Source organism: Limulus polyphemus, unplaced genomic scaffold, assembly GCF_000517525.1.
Source record: "Limulus polyphemus unplaced genomic scaffold, Limulus_polyphemus-2.1.2 Scaffold154, whole genome shotgun sequence".
Classification (NCBI taxonomy): Eukaryota; Metazoa; Arthropoda; class Merostomata; order Xiphosura; family Limulidae; genus Limulus; species Limulus polyphemus.
The window spans coordinates 257356-274398 of NW_013665764.1; the positions used below are offsets into that span (position 1 = coordinate 257356).

The 17043-nt window shown below is 33.1% G+C and overlaps 1 protein-coding gene across 1 annotated transcript in view; it reads right to left on the reverse strand.

Annotated features, from left to right (window-relative positions):
- Positions 1-17043, reverse strand: part of LOC106476276 (nephrin-like) — a 141594-nt gene that overhangs the window by 5585 nt on the left and 118966 nt on the right. The window contains exons 15-20 of the mRNA XM_022381220.1: positions 12501-12779; positions 11341-11652; positions 8183-8470; positions 5817-5993; positions 5252-5403; positions 736-808 (exon numbers count right to left, since the gene is read on the reverse strand). Coding sequence (XP_022236928.1) covers positions 736-808; positions 5252-5403; positions 5817-5993; positions 8183-8470; positions 11341-11652; positions 12501-12779 — 1281 coding nt within the window. The remainder of the gene's footprint in view (positions 1-735; positions 809-5251; positions 5404-5816; positions 5994-8182; positions 8471-11340; positions 11653-12500; positions 12780-17043) is intronic.

Consider the following 17043-nt stretch of genomic DNA (forward strand, 5'->3'; position numbering starts at 1 on the left):
TATATATATATATATATATATATATATTGCATGACGACCCCAAAGCTTGTTTCTTAATATGTTCATTACATGAAGTAAATCATTACAATTAACTGATTAAAGAAAGAAAACATGCCATTTAAGTAAAAAAACAAACATTAAACCAATTAAAGTAAGCTTGTATATATGTTATTCAATGTGGGTGTTGACAACTGATTTCAAAATTAGTTGAAGTAGGTGGATACATTTTATGTAGTGATAGAGTAGTGAAAATGATAAATTACTGTGAACAAAAAAAGTCTTAATAAAACTTCTTCATGTTCCTAACTAGTCAAAAAGCGAGATTTAACTGCATTACAAGCATGGTTCAGGACAGCGAGTCTTACTTAGCACAGAACCGTAACTTTGAAAAGTTATACTCATATTAAGAAATGTCTGCCTGAGGCTTAATGATGTGTTCTACACGAGTTGTAATTAGCAAAGTGGTTGGATTAATAGGAAGATTTATTAAAACAGAAATATCGTTATAAACATTACAATAAAGATCTTGAACATTGGGTGAAAAGGTAGTAGCGTGTAAGTAGATATCCACGGATTAAGAATATCAACGACTTATTTTTACCTAATACTGCTCACAGAACAGAAGCAGTAAGATCAAGTAACCAAGCTATATATGTGTTCACTGTAAAGTAATACATAAAAACAACAAATACATAGAAATATTTCTAATTCCTTAAAATTCAAGGAATTTCTTACCATCTTCTCCCGTGTCTCCAGGGAGTTCGTTATCACTTGGGGCTTTGCCTTGCTCAGTCTGTTCTTCTTTATTCTATACATGACATAAATAGAATATGTCAATGTCTGATCTTCTCATTCAGTACATGAAATATTCTCGATAATATGAGCTCAGCCTTTTTCAGTGTTTTGTGTTATTGTTTGACAAAACATAAAAAAAAAAAAACACGTAGAAACAATAAACAAATCTAATCTTATTAATGGGATCTAGCGATCTGAGCAGAATTACTCTTAGGATTTAAATGTATATATATCATTGTATATTATGCATGATTTCATAAGATAAACAAGGCTTTTAGACTTTGATTATTGTCAAATATATAGTCGTAAAATATTCTGGAGATTTCATCATTTCTTTAATAATATAAATTGTTTGAACGAAATTTAGACGACTTGAAAAATTCGTTCATGCTTTATACTGATTGCGTTTCTTCGTCGAAAAATATTACCGTCAAATTTGTATGTTAAATAAAGTGAATAGGAATATTTTACCATGAAATAAACATTTCTTTATCCCTGAATGATGTTTAAAGCAGAAAATATTGAATAAAAGTTAACATTTTCATTTCTAAGGATAAATGATTCTTAATAAAAATTAAAGTTTCTTAATATTTCACATCAAATTGTCTGAAATAAAAAACTTTCTTCTTCACTGTCCAGCACTGTATTCATAATCTATGTCAAATATTATTAGTATTTATACCTATATTTGAATCAGTTAATCTTCCTTAAAAACGTAAGTGTTATTATGATATTTCCAAGATATAAATGATTGAGCCCCCCAGTAGTTCAACTGTAACTCTGTAAGTTTACAACGCTACGAACCAGGTATCGATACTCGTGATGGGGGAAACACAGATAGCCAATTGAAGCTTAAGAATAACTAAACCAAACATAGTTTGGTGTGGGGCATGCCTTGTAGTTAGCTTGCTTGTGGCTATGAATCTGGGGGTTCACGGCTTCCTGCCGTAGAAACGTACTTGGAATGACGGTCAGATCCCACTTTTTGGTCAGAGAGTTGGCTCAAAGTTAAAGACGGTTATGTATAGATTACCTTTGTGCGGGGCCCGGCATGGTCAGGTGGTTAGGGCGCTGGACTCGCAATCTGAGGGTCGTGGGTTCGAATCCCCGTCACATCAAACATGCTTGCCCGTTCAGCCGTGGGGGCGTTATAATGTGACGGTCAATCCCACTATTCGTTGGTAAAAGAGTAGCCCAAGAGTTGGCGGTGGGTGGTGATGACTTCCCTCTAGTCTTACACTGCTAAATTAGGGATGGCTAGCGCAGATAGCCCTCGTGTAGCTTTGCACGAAATTCAAAAACAAACAAACAAACAAACCCTTGTGCGAAAATCCTGGAACAAACCACAGAAATATTTTATCTGATATTTAATGTATTTCTTAATAAATAAACCGTGTTTTGATATCTTATTACTCTAGAAAGTGTTGAATTATCATCAGAGGAAATTTAGTTGTTTTTAATATTAATTAGTGTTAAGGATATCATGTAAAATAACTCGAAATAACAAATTATTAGCTTTCTTATGTTTTCTGTAAAGTTTTTCTATTGTTTAACGATATTACTTGGAAAACTAAAAGAAGTGCTTTGTAGTATTTTGATTCCTTGTTTGGTGAAGGAAAACATGTTTTACAGAATAACATGCCTAATTAGCAGAGAATATCTTACAATTACTGATATCGAATCATGTTTTACAGAATAACATGTCTAATTAGCAGAGAATATCTTACAATTACTGATATCGAATCATGTTTTACAGAATAACATGTCTAATTAGCAGAGAATATCTTACAATTACTGATATCGAATCATGTTTTACAGAATAACATGTCTAATTAGCAGAGAATATCTTACAATTACTGATATCAAAGTGAATAATACAGTTTAATTGTTTTTTTTTTAGGAAATCGTAATATCATAAGTTTCTCGAGTAAACAAAACATCCACACTCGTCAAATAATGTAAAAATATTTTCAATTATGAAACTTTATTGGAGGTAGTCGATTTTGTTTCTATTTCAACTGAGAAATAAAACAAACATGGGAAGCATATATATATATTTATTTTTCGATTTGTTGAACTGGAATTTGAATAAACTGGTATGTAAACGGAGTAATATCTGTTCCACATGTGTTTTCTAGTGCTCTGGAAGGATACTGGTGTAAGCTTTGTTTATGATATTTTACTTAGAGGGAGTTTATACGTCACGTGACGAGCGCGCGGTTTAATGACCAAAACCTCTTTAAGTTGTGCAAAACGATATAAAACGCGAATTACTTCAGAATAATTAAAGATCTGTTAATGATTCTGTTACTGCGCTATATTTAATACTCAGTTAGAGAGTTTGTTTTAATTTGTGGTTTGTGTTTCAATAAATACTAGAGATAACAGAGGTACGAGTGAATTACAAGTGGCTGTTAATAGTGAGTTAAACCTTCTTTTAGTTCGTGAAACCGTGTAAGTTCTAGAACATGAAGTTCAAGAAATAATACGATATACTGACGGCATGATTATTGCATTAGTGAGTGTATTGGTCGATTTGTTTGTTAGTTCAGTTTTATGAATTTTGAGTTTGCGTTTCAGCAAAGTACTAGAGAGAGAATAAGTGCCGAACATGCTAGGAAGTTAGCAAGTAAATGACTGTTTAACGTTATATATCAAGTTAAGCATAACGTTAGTTCATGTAACTATGTCAATTATTGTGTAAATTGTAGAACTAGAAATAAAATGCTTTACTTGTCACTAAGTGGACTGGAATAATTTAAAATCATCACAAAACAAAGAAACAGCTACAACAATACATTTTTACCGTAAGTTGAATATACAACAGTACATTTTTACCGTAAGTTGAATATACAACAATACATTTTTACCGTAAGTTGAATATACAACAGTACATTTTTACCGTAAGTTGAATATACAACAATACATTTTTACCGTAAGTTGAATATACAAAAATACATTTTTACCGTAAGTTGAATATACAACAATACACTTTGACCGTAAGTTGAATATACAACAGTACATTTTTACTGATTGTTGAATATACAACAATAAATCTTTACCGTAAGTTGAATATACGATCTATATCAGTGTTTACCCAAACAAGAACACTAGGAGTTCTTAAAACCGTAACATGAATATTTACTGCATTTGCATGAATTTATGATAGCTCGATAACAAAAACAACAACAACAAAAAAAAACTGTCAGAAAAATAACGTTTCAAATATAGTTATAGATAGATAAATAAACTATTAAATGTTGATTGGGTGGAAGCTACGGTTATTTAAACCAGTAAAGTTGGAGAAACAAGCATAAATCAACAGTTATTTTATAGTTTCATGTTGTTTAGTAAAATATATCCGAAAGCACAACATAAAGTACGACAGACAAAGTGTTGCTTGGAAATCGGGATAGCAAAGAATCACAAATTATAAAACATTAACAGGACATCTGATTCGCTAATCTACCAAGATCAATGATTCTATTTGGGATATTCATAGACTTGGATTCGTACTGTCGGGAGGATAATGAAATTTAACTAATGGAAGTAATATAACTTGATATTTTCTAGAATGTACAACAAATGTGTAGCATTACCGTTAATAAATAAAATTATCTAATTTCTCTTACAGCACATAAAATTATCTAATTTCTCTTACAGTGCATAAAATTATCTAATTTCTCTTACAGTGCATAAAATCATCTAATTTCTCTTACAGTGCATAAAATTATCTAATTTCTCTTACAGTGCATAAAATTATCTAATTTCTCTTACAGTGCATAAAATCATCTAATTTCTTTTACAGTGCATAAAATTATATAATTTCTCTTACAGTGCATAGAATTATATAATTTCTCTTACAGTGCATAAAATCATCTAATTTCTCTTACAGTGCATAAAATTATCTATTTTTTCCTACAGTGCATAAAATCATCTAATTTCTCTTACAGTGCATAAAATCATCTAATTTCTCTTACTGTGCATAAAATTATCTAATTTCTCATACAGTGCATAAATTATCTATTTTCTCATACAGTGCATAAAATTATCTATTTACTCTTACAGTGCATAAAACAATATCAAATCTTTCCTATATACAGCGTATAACAATTCAAACATACTGTATGATAAGCACTCTGAGAAGTGTCCTCCAGTGGATTATGAGTAATTTAGTTTACGGACTAATAACTTCAAAATCCGGATTTTGATTCGTTATTCGTAGATAGCTTATTTAATGTCTTTGAGTTAAGAAACAAACAAACAAGCTCTGAGAAGAATAGTAATTTATCAATCAAAAACGCTAATCTGGTGACATCTCTATCTCAAGCGACAGAAACACAACAAACTTGTCTTTTATAAAACATAACGTAATGCCTACTTGTATGAAACTTACTTTCTTTTAATGGGTACTTCTTCCAACAAGATGTTATATAATTACTCGCATCTAACTTACCTTTCTCTTATTGGGCACTTCTTTCAACTTGATATCATGCTTAATTTCACTGTTATCACAATGAACAGGATACAGAGTATCCCCATTTATTTTCTCTTGATATTTTCTAGGACTGTACACTTCAAATGTTTTTCTCTCGGACGTGGTATTTCCTTGAAATGTTCAAACAGTAACAATAAACGAATAGAAATATTCATATGTAATTGTTTAATATTTCCTGTAATAAAAAACAACAATAAAAAAGTTTTCATTTCAAAATACGGTAACAAATTAAACAATAACAATCGTGTATTATGCTTAAAGAAAACATTGTATTATATTACTAATGACACTAATACATATTTCTGTAAATTGTACATTTTAAACGATTCAATCACTATTTAAAATGAATCTGGAAACAAACATCACATCTTTCCTCAGCTTTCTTGTGCACACAGGAATAAGTTTAATTAATACAGTAACGACTGACAGAGGATCAAACAGGGATAAGTTTGAAATTTAGGCTATGTAAAGTAACTAGTGTTTCACATCATTCCAACATTATACGGAGAGGAGATAAACAAACCTTGATTTTCTTGGTTGCGTTTTCTTTTCTTAAGAATGAAGATGACGAAAACGAAGTTTAGGAAAACTAGACATAAGCATGAAATAACGCCTACTATGATCAAGAGACTTGAGTATCCTTTGCTCTCTTCATCAGTGGAACTGACCATAATCTTTGAAGTATTCAATACGGATGTATCTATACACATTTAATAATAATATTAAAATTATTTCCAGTGTTATGGATTAACTGAAATTAGTGTATATTTAGAAAATACGTGTACTTAAAATGATTTGAAAAAATTATCTACACTCTAGAAATATCTTAGTAAAGAGACGGAATGTTGTTCAACATAGTAGCGATAAAGAAAATACAAACAAATTAAATATTCCTTGACTAGTAAGCGAACATAATAACACGGAAATCTTATTAATAACATTCAAACAATAATAGAATACAATGGACTGTGTACTTTATCAATAAAATTCCTACCCCCTGTTCAATCGCTGCATACCCCAAGCAGCTAAAAACTGAAACGGGTATTCATGCTCTTCCATACGAAATGCAGGGAATCTCTGTTGAAACAAGTGCTGAAAAACAGTCGTCCTCATACACTACATGGATTATGGAAAGTAATCATGGGGAATGGTGATCTTTATACATGACTGTGTTACAACGGAGCTTTTACTATTTCCATGACGTACGATCCTCAGATAGAACATGAATTGACTGTATCTTAAATTCGTGTTAATATAACATAGTCACCCTCTGTACAGCAAGTAATGTGACTTAAAGGCTATGGATTTAGGATATTGAACTATCCAAAAAACACCAAATAAAAATTTTAAACACAAAACATAGGAATGAAGCCTGTTGGTCTTGTTGCTTTACAAAATCTGTACATTAGTGTGGTATAAGGGATTCAGAACATTGGTTTGATGGCAAGCAAAAATCACCTTGTATCCATTCTCCTGATCACTTGCCAATGACGCAGTATCCATTGATTATCTTCAGAAAGTTTCCTTTGAAAAGTTCCTTCAAAAAGTTTCTCAATATGCTGCGTATTTTAGAATATTTTGTCAACCATTGACTAGAAGAAAATGACACAAGACTTGAGACTTGTTACAGTTATCAAAGCTCTCATAAACTCCATCGAGTATTACCACTTACTGCCACTTATTCGCATACAGGTAGCTGTATATACAGTTGTCTAGAGTCAGTCTTACTTTCCTGTATATGTCATGGAAGCATTTAGTTTACACGTGACTTGTGGCGCTTTTCCAGAAAGAGATCCTTTTTGATTACATTATGTTCAGTGGTCTCAGGCCCATCAATGGTTTTTGTCATTGACTTTTGTGTTTGTCGATTATCACATGTTACACTTTTTTACTACGACTTATTGCAGATCTATTTCCAGATGGTCCTGGTACTCTAAGATGATTATTTTTTCCTTTGTTTTCCAAAACCATTAAGTACAAGAGATGTTCTCCGTTTTGGAAATTCTAAGTCTTCGATCTGAACATACATTTTTTTATCTATATGTGTGAATAGTTTGGTTGAAAAAAAGCTGTTATATACCTCCCTCGAAAGAATATAATTCGGTAAGATAACACTACCTATGAAAAAAAAGTCGTAGTTTATTTTTGATACATGCCTTTCCCATTCGACTTTATGTCGGTTATGGTTGAGACATGACAAGTTGATTTGCATATTCAAAATCGTTTCATTATAATCTGCTCAACCCTCTGCAATATCATAGCAATGTTTACCAAAGAGCTAAAGTTTGAGCTAAATTAAAGAACTGGCTCTCTTTGAAATTCGTCGGATATATCTGCCTTTGAATGATACTCTTTCTACATATAAGTAATTAAATACCTAACTATCAGTAGCTAGCTATCAGTTGTAAAACATAGACATCTCATGGGTGACTCATTTCTCAAACAAAGTGAATTTGAGGGAAGCATGCACCGAGTCAAATATTTACTAGTAATATTTACATACTTTAGAAAGCTATGTGATGTTACATTAGTGTAATTTTCTTGAGTGAAAGTGAACCTACGTTTGTTTGTTTTAGAGCAAAGCCACATTAGGCTAGCTGCTATGTCTACTGCGGGGAATTGAGCCCCGGATTTTATCGTTGTATGTTCATAAATATACCGCTATTCCACTGGAGAACGTAAACTTATGAATCATTATATGTTAGTAATAACAATTCTATGTAGGTTGAACAATATCGACGTCATAGAATGTATGAATGTAAAATATATGTAGAATAACTATAGAGAAAAATGAAATGCAATATATTTTACTAGTTAGTAATATATATATATATATAGTTAGTTAGTTATTAGCCAATTTCTGCAAGTGTACAGGTTGGGAAGTCTTACCCAAGGTTCTTGTTGTTGCAATGACATCAGTGTAACTACTTTCTCCAAACCTATTTCTGGCCACTACCTCAAACCGATATTCGGACTGTGGTTTTAGTCCTTTAATAACCACAAAAACAGAGCTTTCTGGTAGGAACTGGGTGAATTTGTACTTCGGAGAATTACTTTCGTGATATCGAATTCGAAACTCTTGTGCACTTCCACCATTAAAACCGGGAATCCATCCCAAGTTTATCGAATCGTCTGTAGCGTTGAGCACACGTACATTCTCAGGGGGATCTGGTTTGCCTGCAGGACATTAACATAGTTACACTTTCTAAATACTTAAAAACAGCGAGCCTAAAAATAGAAGAACGAAAACAAGTATTATCACACTTTCTATTTATTTATGAGCTAAATGACGTACAAGATTAAACATTTCAAGGAAATAAGAGAGTCATAGCAGATTTTTACAGGCTTACTACTAAAAATCGTATTTAGCAAGGTTCTCTCTATTGCCAGATTTACCATAAAGTGCCGAAAGCGATCATTTCAGGAAAATGTCATCCCCGTTAGTAACTCAGGAAATATTATATAGTATTAGTATTAGACGAGATAGATCACTTTAGGAAAATGTCACCCTCGTTAGTAACACAGGAAAAATATAAAGTATTAGTGTTAGTATTAGTATTAGCCGAGAGAGATCAGTTTAGGAAAATGTCATCCTCGTTAATAACTCAAGAAATATTATACAGTATTAGTGTTAGCATTAGTATTAGCCGAGAGAGATCAGTTTAGGAAAATGTCATCTCGTTAATAACTCAGGAAATATTATACAGTATTAGTGTTAGCATTAGTATTAGCCGAGAGAGATCAGTTTAGGAAAATGACATCCTCGTTAATAACTCAGGAAATATTATACAGTATTAGTGTTAGCATTAGTATTAGCCGAGAGAGATCAGTTTAGGAAAATGACATCCTCGTTAATAACTCAGGAAATATTATACAGTATTAGTGTTAGTATTAGTGTTAGCCGAGAGAGATCAGTTTAGGAAAATGTCATCCTCGTTAATAACTCAGGAAATATTATACAGTATTAGTATTAGCCGAGAGAGATCAGTTTAGGAAAATGACATCCTCGTTAATAACTCAGGAAATATTATACAGTATTAGTGTTAGTATTAGTATTAGCCGAGAGAGATCAGTTTAGGAAAATGACATCCTCGTTAATAACTCAGGAAATATTATACAGTATTAGTGTTAGCCGAGAGAGATCAGTTTAGGAAAATGACATCCTCGTTAATAACTCAGGAAATATTATACAGTAAAGAGCAGGCTTGTGGCGGTAATATTCAGTCTAAGAGTATGATGGTTTCCCCGTCTTTTGTTCACCACAAATAATACCTTACATCTGTATAAATTACTTGTAGTATGTGAGAAATATTTCACATGCCACACATGGGCACACACATGTGTGTTAGAGCTCTGGAGTTTAGAATTGGCGATCCCGGTTCGTTTTCATTCATGCCACGACATATTTCACGCCCATTAATTTGTGGATGTGTTATAATAATGACAGTCAATCCGTTAGCGTGGATGGTGACTGATTGTTTGTTGTTGAGTGGCTGCGTTCCCTCTGGTTTATTTGTTGTTAAGAACAAAGCTACACTATCTGTGCTCCGCCCACCACGGGTATTGAAACCCGGTTTTTAGGCTAGAAGTCCATAGATTTGCCGCGGAGCCACTGGGGTCACGCTACCCCTGGTCCGTAGCTCAACGTTTAGAGCCTTAATATATTTGCAATAAATATAAGTGCAATACAAACGCAACATACACGTCTAAATTATAATAGAATTAACTTGTGTGTATATAAATCTTAACGTATAATACCTTGGTATACAGTAGGCAAGTGTTCATGTTAAAAACGTAATAAAACTGAGAATTAGTAAAGTACCTGAAGAAACTATTTCTAAAGTTCAATTCTATTTTAATATATTCCAAATAAACTGATTAATTCTTTTACACACACATATATGTATATACGTATTCATTTTTATGTAAATAAAGAATGAAAGAAGTGTTTTGTTTTTGAATTTCGCGCAAAGCTCCACGAGGGCTATCTGCGCTAGCCGTCCCTAATTTAGCAGAGAAGGCAGCTAGTCATCACCACCCACCGCCAACTCTTGGGCTACTCTTTTACCAACGAATAGTGGGATTGACCGTCACATAATAACGCCCCCCACGGCTGAAAGGGCGAGCATGTTTGGTGGGACGGGGATTCGAACCCGTGACCCTCAGATTGCGAGTCGAGCGCCTTATCCACCTGGCCATGCCGGGCCTTGAAAGAAGTGAACAAGATGGCTACCACTTCAATGTTGGAAATACTCAGCTTATAATCAGAAGGAATGTCTCTTAGAGAAGTATATGTTTCCTACGTGTCGAACTTATTTCACGAATAAAGTAGAAATAAGTTTAATTAATTTACTTGAAAAGCTTCTCCACAGGCAAATTAAACGAAGAAAAAAATGGCCGAAAGACTAAATTTCATTGCATTGAAAAACAAATATGTATGTATGTATATATGTGTGTTTGTGTTAGTTACTTTTTAATTGTTAACTTGGTAAACCACCGTTCTGTAGCAATCTTACCAACTGAGTTCTTGCTTAAAAAGTCACGTTTCTCGATATGCAGCAGGCTAGGCGGCTGTACATTCTGTCAAAAAGTTACGAAAATAAACATGTCTTGTCTGACATTACGAGTATTTCTAAAAGTTTCCAAAGTATATCATTGGGTTCCATCTTACTATTGGTTACATTTATGTTAAGATATCAAGCAAATGTAACAATTTCTCCATAAATAGTGTTCAAATTAAAATATTATAACGATCAACTTTTATAAATTGTTTGATTAAAAAGTTGACTGTTTTTATTATTTATGTTTAAACAAGTACTCTTTTTTTGGGCTTTAACCTTTTTTCTGTATACGAAAGCCAAAAGATGATTTTAATTATTTTAGTAAACTAGAACACACACTCTCTTCTAAACCTTCTGAAGACGATGCTAAGTAAATGTTAGGGTTATCAGAAATGAGTGTGGAATATCTGCACAGTTTCTTTATTAAATATAAAAAAAACGTTAAAAATAGTTCTTTATTTGGTGAAGATAAAGATGGAACTTTACCTTTTCTCCTGAGTGTGATCATGATGTTATCAACACCTAATTGGTTTTTCGCAATGCACATGTACGTTCCGTAGTCAGAGTCAGTAACATTCTTGATAAATAAAACACTCTCCCACATAGTCTCGTCTAACTGAGCTTTTTGGCTGGTGTACTTGGAGTTACCTAAATAACCTTCTATTACTACTCCGTTGTCTAAGGACCAGGAGAAGGTAACGTTAGGAGCAGATTCCGCTACGCAGACTAGACGTGCAGTGTTTCCTTGATCAACAGCAACGTTCAGTAGCTGTCTTGTTAAGTGAACGACAGGCTTAACTGTTCAAACACAAACCAGAGAAAAACAAGGCATGAGATGTAAGCTTTCTAGAGTCCTAACAAAATATAAAAAATCAAGAGATGATCACACCAAATATTATCAGAAATATTCATAGACCAACTGTAGAACACAATATCACGTGCACTGAAATGAGTACAAAGTAGAGGAGATATGTTAAGGTGTAAAATGTAAAATATATGAAAAACAAAACAGTAAGAGGCGTATTGGGAGAAGGTGCAAAGAAGATCATAGGAAACAAAATTAGCTATTTACACGAGATAACATATTTTACTTTACAATATTGACAAAATAACAATACTAAGCAGATCCACAAGAGATGATAACTCCGTATTATTTTTAATGTAATACCGTCATTTTTCAATTTTCCCAACTGCTGTTTGATAAAAATAAACGAAAGTCAAAAATTTATATTTTAAAAATGTTTAAGTGTTTAAATTTCTTTGCTTTCTCTATAGAAATAATATACGCTTTCTTTCATGTTTTTAACAAACATTTTATGAGACGAAATGTATGAAATGGTAGGAGGAACTTTTCGCTTCTGCTCATTCTTGTGGATTGATTGTAGTATCATCTATCATAACGAGACCAGATCTATGCATAACTCAAATATTATTCAAAGCTTTGGGTTGTTTCATAGAACTAGAATTTTTAGAGGCAGCGGATTTTAAAATTTCATATCTTACTAATACTATTTTATTATTAGATATGATTTCAATAAATCTTCCCTAAGCAGAAAGTGGAAAAAACATAAGGAATCGAAAATTAACATGACTGAAGATTTATCTATTAATAATGATTAATTTTTGCATATCCACTCACGACTCACACTTGACTACAAGCAGAGCACGAGCCTCTATTTCTTCTCCAATACCATTGTAGGCCAAACAATGAAAAGTACCCGCGTCCTTCCTAGACACATTGAAAACCTTGAATATGGTCTGTCCTTTTCTAGATACCAACTGCGTCCTGGACATGTCAAACCCAGATCTGGTCCACCGTATAGTATCTTCGGTGAGAGGATTACCGTTGGCTGCACATTCGAGTTGGGCGTCATCTTCTTCGTTTACCAGAACCACATGGCTGACTTTTGTAATGAAAGCCTGATCTGAAAATAAGAATCGCTTAAAGTCTTACTAAGTACACCACAGAGTAAACTTACGATTACCTGATGTGAAGATAAGAATAGCTTAAGGTCTTCCTGAATACAACACAGAGCAAACTTACGATTGTCTGATGTGAAACTAAGAATAGCTTAAGGTCTTCCTCAATACACCACAGAGTAAACTTACGATTGTCTGATGTGAAACTAAGAATAGCTTAAGGTCTTCCTCAATACACCACAGAATAAACTTACGATTACCTGATGTGAAGATAAGAGTAGCTTAAGGTCTTACTAAATACACCACAGAGTAAACTTACGATTGTCTGATATGAAACTAAGAATAACTTAAGGTCTTCCTGAAGCAGAGTAAACTTAGGACTGCCTGATCTGAAGATAAGAATAGCTTAAGGTCTTCCTGAATACATCACAGAGTAAACTTAGGACTGCCTGATCTGAAGATAAGAATAGCTTAAGATCTTATTGACTCCCACCATAAAGTATATACCCGACTGCCTGACCTGAAAACAAGAGTAGTAGTTTAAAGTTGAACTGAATATCAAAACAGGGTGTCAGTCCGTTTTTGAAAATTATGAATATGAAAAACAAAAGAGAAAATATCATGCTTGCCATGCGAGTTCTTATGGCTACATACCATTACCAGGCCTAAGGAATATAGAGTTTATCAGGGAACTCATTATGAGTGTCAGAGGTAAACTTTAAGAAATATAATAATGTTAACTGTTTTCAACCATAAATGTTTTTTTCCTAAAAAACACAGTATTTTAAATCAACGTATTATTGTTATCAGTATTTTAGTACTTAAGGAATGTATATATATTTAGTCCAATTGATTATTAATACGTCCTCCAAAACTGTCTGTATATAATAGTTAGCTTTACTTCTTTAAGGAAAGCTTTCTCGTGAATTTGATTTGGTTTGAATTTCGCGCAAAGCTACACGAGGGCTATATGCGCTAGCCGTTCGTAATTTAGCAGAGAAAGACTAGAAGGAAGGCAGCTAGTCATGACCACCCACCGCCAACTCTTGGGCTACTAGTTTACCAACGAATAGTGGGATTGACCGTCACATCATAACGCCTCCACGGCTAAAAGAGCGAGCATGTTTTGTGGGACGGGGATTCGAACCCGCAACCCTCAGATTGCTAGTCAAGCACCCTAATCACCTGGCCATGCCGGGCCGCTTTCTCGTAAAAAGGATTACGTCGGAACGCTTTTAATTCATAACATGTTTTTTTGTAAATTGAAATGACATGTTCCTTACACGGTGAGGGAATAAAAATAAATACATATAATTCAACGATGTTAACTATTAGAAAAATATGTGTTTTATTTCTCACCGGAGAGATACGTCGTGATAGATCGTACCCTTGTTACTTAATTTATTCATTTCAGAAGTCTGACGCTACGAAGAAGTTTGTTATAGGATTGGTTTGAGTATTAAACATAAATCCTGTACAGATGTGAGCTTTTGAAAAATTAAAGTTTTTAAAGTCCAGGGTTAAAAGTGTAAAGACACATCATTTTATCTGATGAGCGTTGTACATGTGTTTGTCCAAGTTATATCAGGAGCTTTAGTTATGAATTAGAAAATAAAACAGCCGGGTTAATACAGAAACGCGAGTAATACTGTAAAGCCCTGCATTTCATTAGAAACTAAAAGATAACTTATATATATATATATATGCATATATTTAGGACCGAAAATATCGTCGACAGCGAAGATACCCAACTCACGACGTTATTCTAAACTTTATGACTAGGAACATAAAAAGGTGTATTTAATTAGCTCTGATCGGAATTTAATATCAGCATATTATCCATTACCGGCTTGATATTCAGTTTCACTCTGAATAAGTAGCTTCCTCTGATCAGAAGCTAATATCAACATATTATCCATTACCGGCTTGATATTCAGTTTCGCTCTGAATGAGTAGCTTCCTCTGATCAGAAGCTAATATCAACATATTATCCATTACCGGCTTGATATTCAGTTTCGCTCTGAATAAGTAGCTTACTCTGATCGGAAGTTAATATCAATATATGATATTAAAAACCTAAAATATAAGACGGACAAAGTCAGTGATATACTTTCTAAAATAAGATTACAACATGGTAACGGCGAGTCATCTAGATTGTATTATGAATAAATGAAGAAAGACAGTAGAAAAACTAGTTTTCAGAAGATAAAAATACGCTAGTCTCGACGTTTACTATTTATATGTTTACCTGATTCTACAAGAATCTGTAATCATGTTATCAGAAGAAAGTAAGTTTCATGAAAATATTAAAGTTAGGAAGAAGCAATAGAAAAACAGCTCGTTTTCATAGTCTTTCTCGTACTGACGAATTTTCCATACAGTACTGTAGTTGTATAGGCGTAGGAATACGTGTGAGCAAGCCACTACTCAGTGAGAATAATATTATCGTCGTTGTTATTCAAAGAAAAGAATCGGATGTTTTTGATGTCATGTGAAGTAACATTGTGTTGATGTAAGAGTAGAATAATACCTGGTCTACAGTGCCTAATTATTTACTCAGATTTGGACATATACGTAAACGCAAATACGTGTATGAAAGTACGCTCAGATATGTTTATGAAATTTACTTAATTAAGTACAATAAAATCTACTGAGATATGTACAGGTGTAAGTAAACCCAGATATGTACTAGTGTGATCGTTGAACACCAAATGTTGGTCTTACCAAAAAAATAAAATACCAATCTGTATTGTTAAGGCCAAAAGGTTGTCCGAAATCTGTAAAATCTGCTTTTGGGAATTATGTTTGTATAAAAATTAGCTAAAGTCACCTTTAAGATTTTTTTTTCTGACATCAGTTGAAATAAAAATCATTTTCGGTCTGATAAATTCGAAGTCATGAATCGTATTGAAATTATAAATATACATATATACAATTACGGAAAACAGAAATTTTGTTTTGGAAAATTTCTACAATAAACAATAGTAGCGATGCTGCTAAATCAAAGAAAAACAAACTCTAGGAAAGTAGCGAGAAAGTATTTATCGTCTTCTGAACTACGCATAAATAGATAAGATAGTGGGGAAGTATTTATCGTCTTCTGAACTACGCATAAATAGATAAAGAGAGTGGAAAAGTATTTATCGTCTTCTGAACTACGCATAAATAGACAAGATAGTGGGGAAGTATTTATCGTCTTCTGAACTACGCATAAATAGATAAAGATAGTGAAAAAGTATTTATCGTCTTCTGAACCACGCATAAATAGATAAAGATACTGGAAAAGTATTTATCGTCTTCTGAACTACGCATAAATAGATAAAGATAGTTTTGGCAAAGGAAATGTTAAGAAGGTTGGAACTAGTTCGTGCTGGCTTTTTATAGTCTGTAGTTTTTGGTTGAAGCCATTCAAAATAAGGCTGGTCTTGTTGAATTTTAAAGGATAATTTTGGCAAATGATAAGGTTGGTGTTGGCTTTTTTTAATCTGTTTTTTTTTTCTGGTTGAAGCCATTCAAAATAAGGCTGGTCTTATATAATTTTAAAGTCTTCTTACGTCCTTGTTTGACCACTTGACTGGATTGACTTTTAAAAATTAGTTTTCATTCAGAATGCATTTTTTTTGTGTGTTTTGGCAATAACCAAAATAGCTATGGTTCATTTTAAAGCATAACACGATCAGAGAAACTTTCACGTAACGAACCAGGCAGCAAAAACATTGCAACTAGAAACAAGGCTTAAAAGTTATAAAGTTATTTTGATTATTTCAGAAGGAATTTGAATAAGAAAAGAAACATAACCTCCGTACGTGTGTCCAATTTTAAAACCTGATACTTTCGCATGTTAATACATAATGCCATGAAAAGGATTATGCGCTGGCTGAGGGTACAATAATGTTTTAAATAATACTGGGTTACAGTTATTCGAACGTATGTTTCTACAGGACTGATAGACCCAATATATATATCCAATAAAAATCTTTGAACATGACTCTCTAGTCTTTATCCTGTATTTTAGATCATGTATACGTACTTATATTGTTTATATTTTACGAAAACAAAAGTCATGCCGGAAAGGTTGAACTTCCAATTAGCAAAGACGAAAAAAAATAACGTTGTATGAATTACTCATTTTGGTGTTGTTACTTGTTAGCTGGTGGAAAAATCTGGCGAATAAACAGCGTACAGAATAAAAAGTATGGTTGTTTGTTTTGGGAATTTCGCGCAAAGCTACACGAGGGCTATCTGCGCTAGCCGTCCCTAATTTTAGCA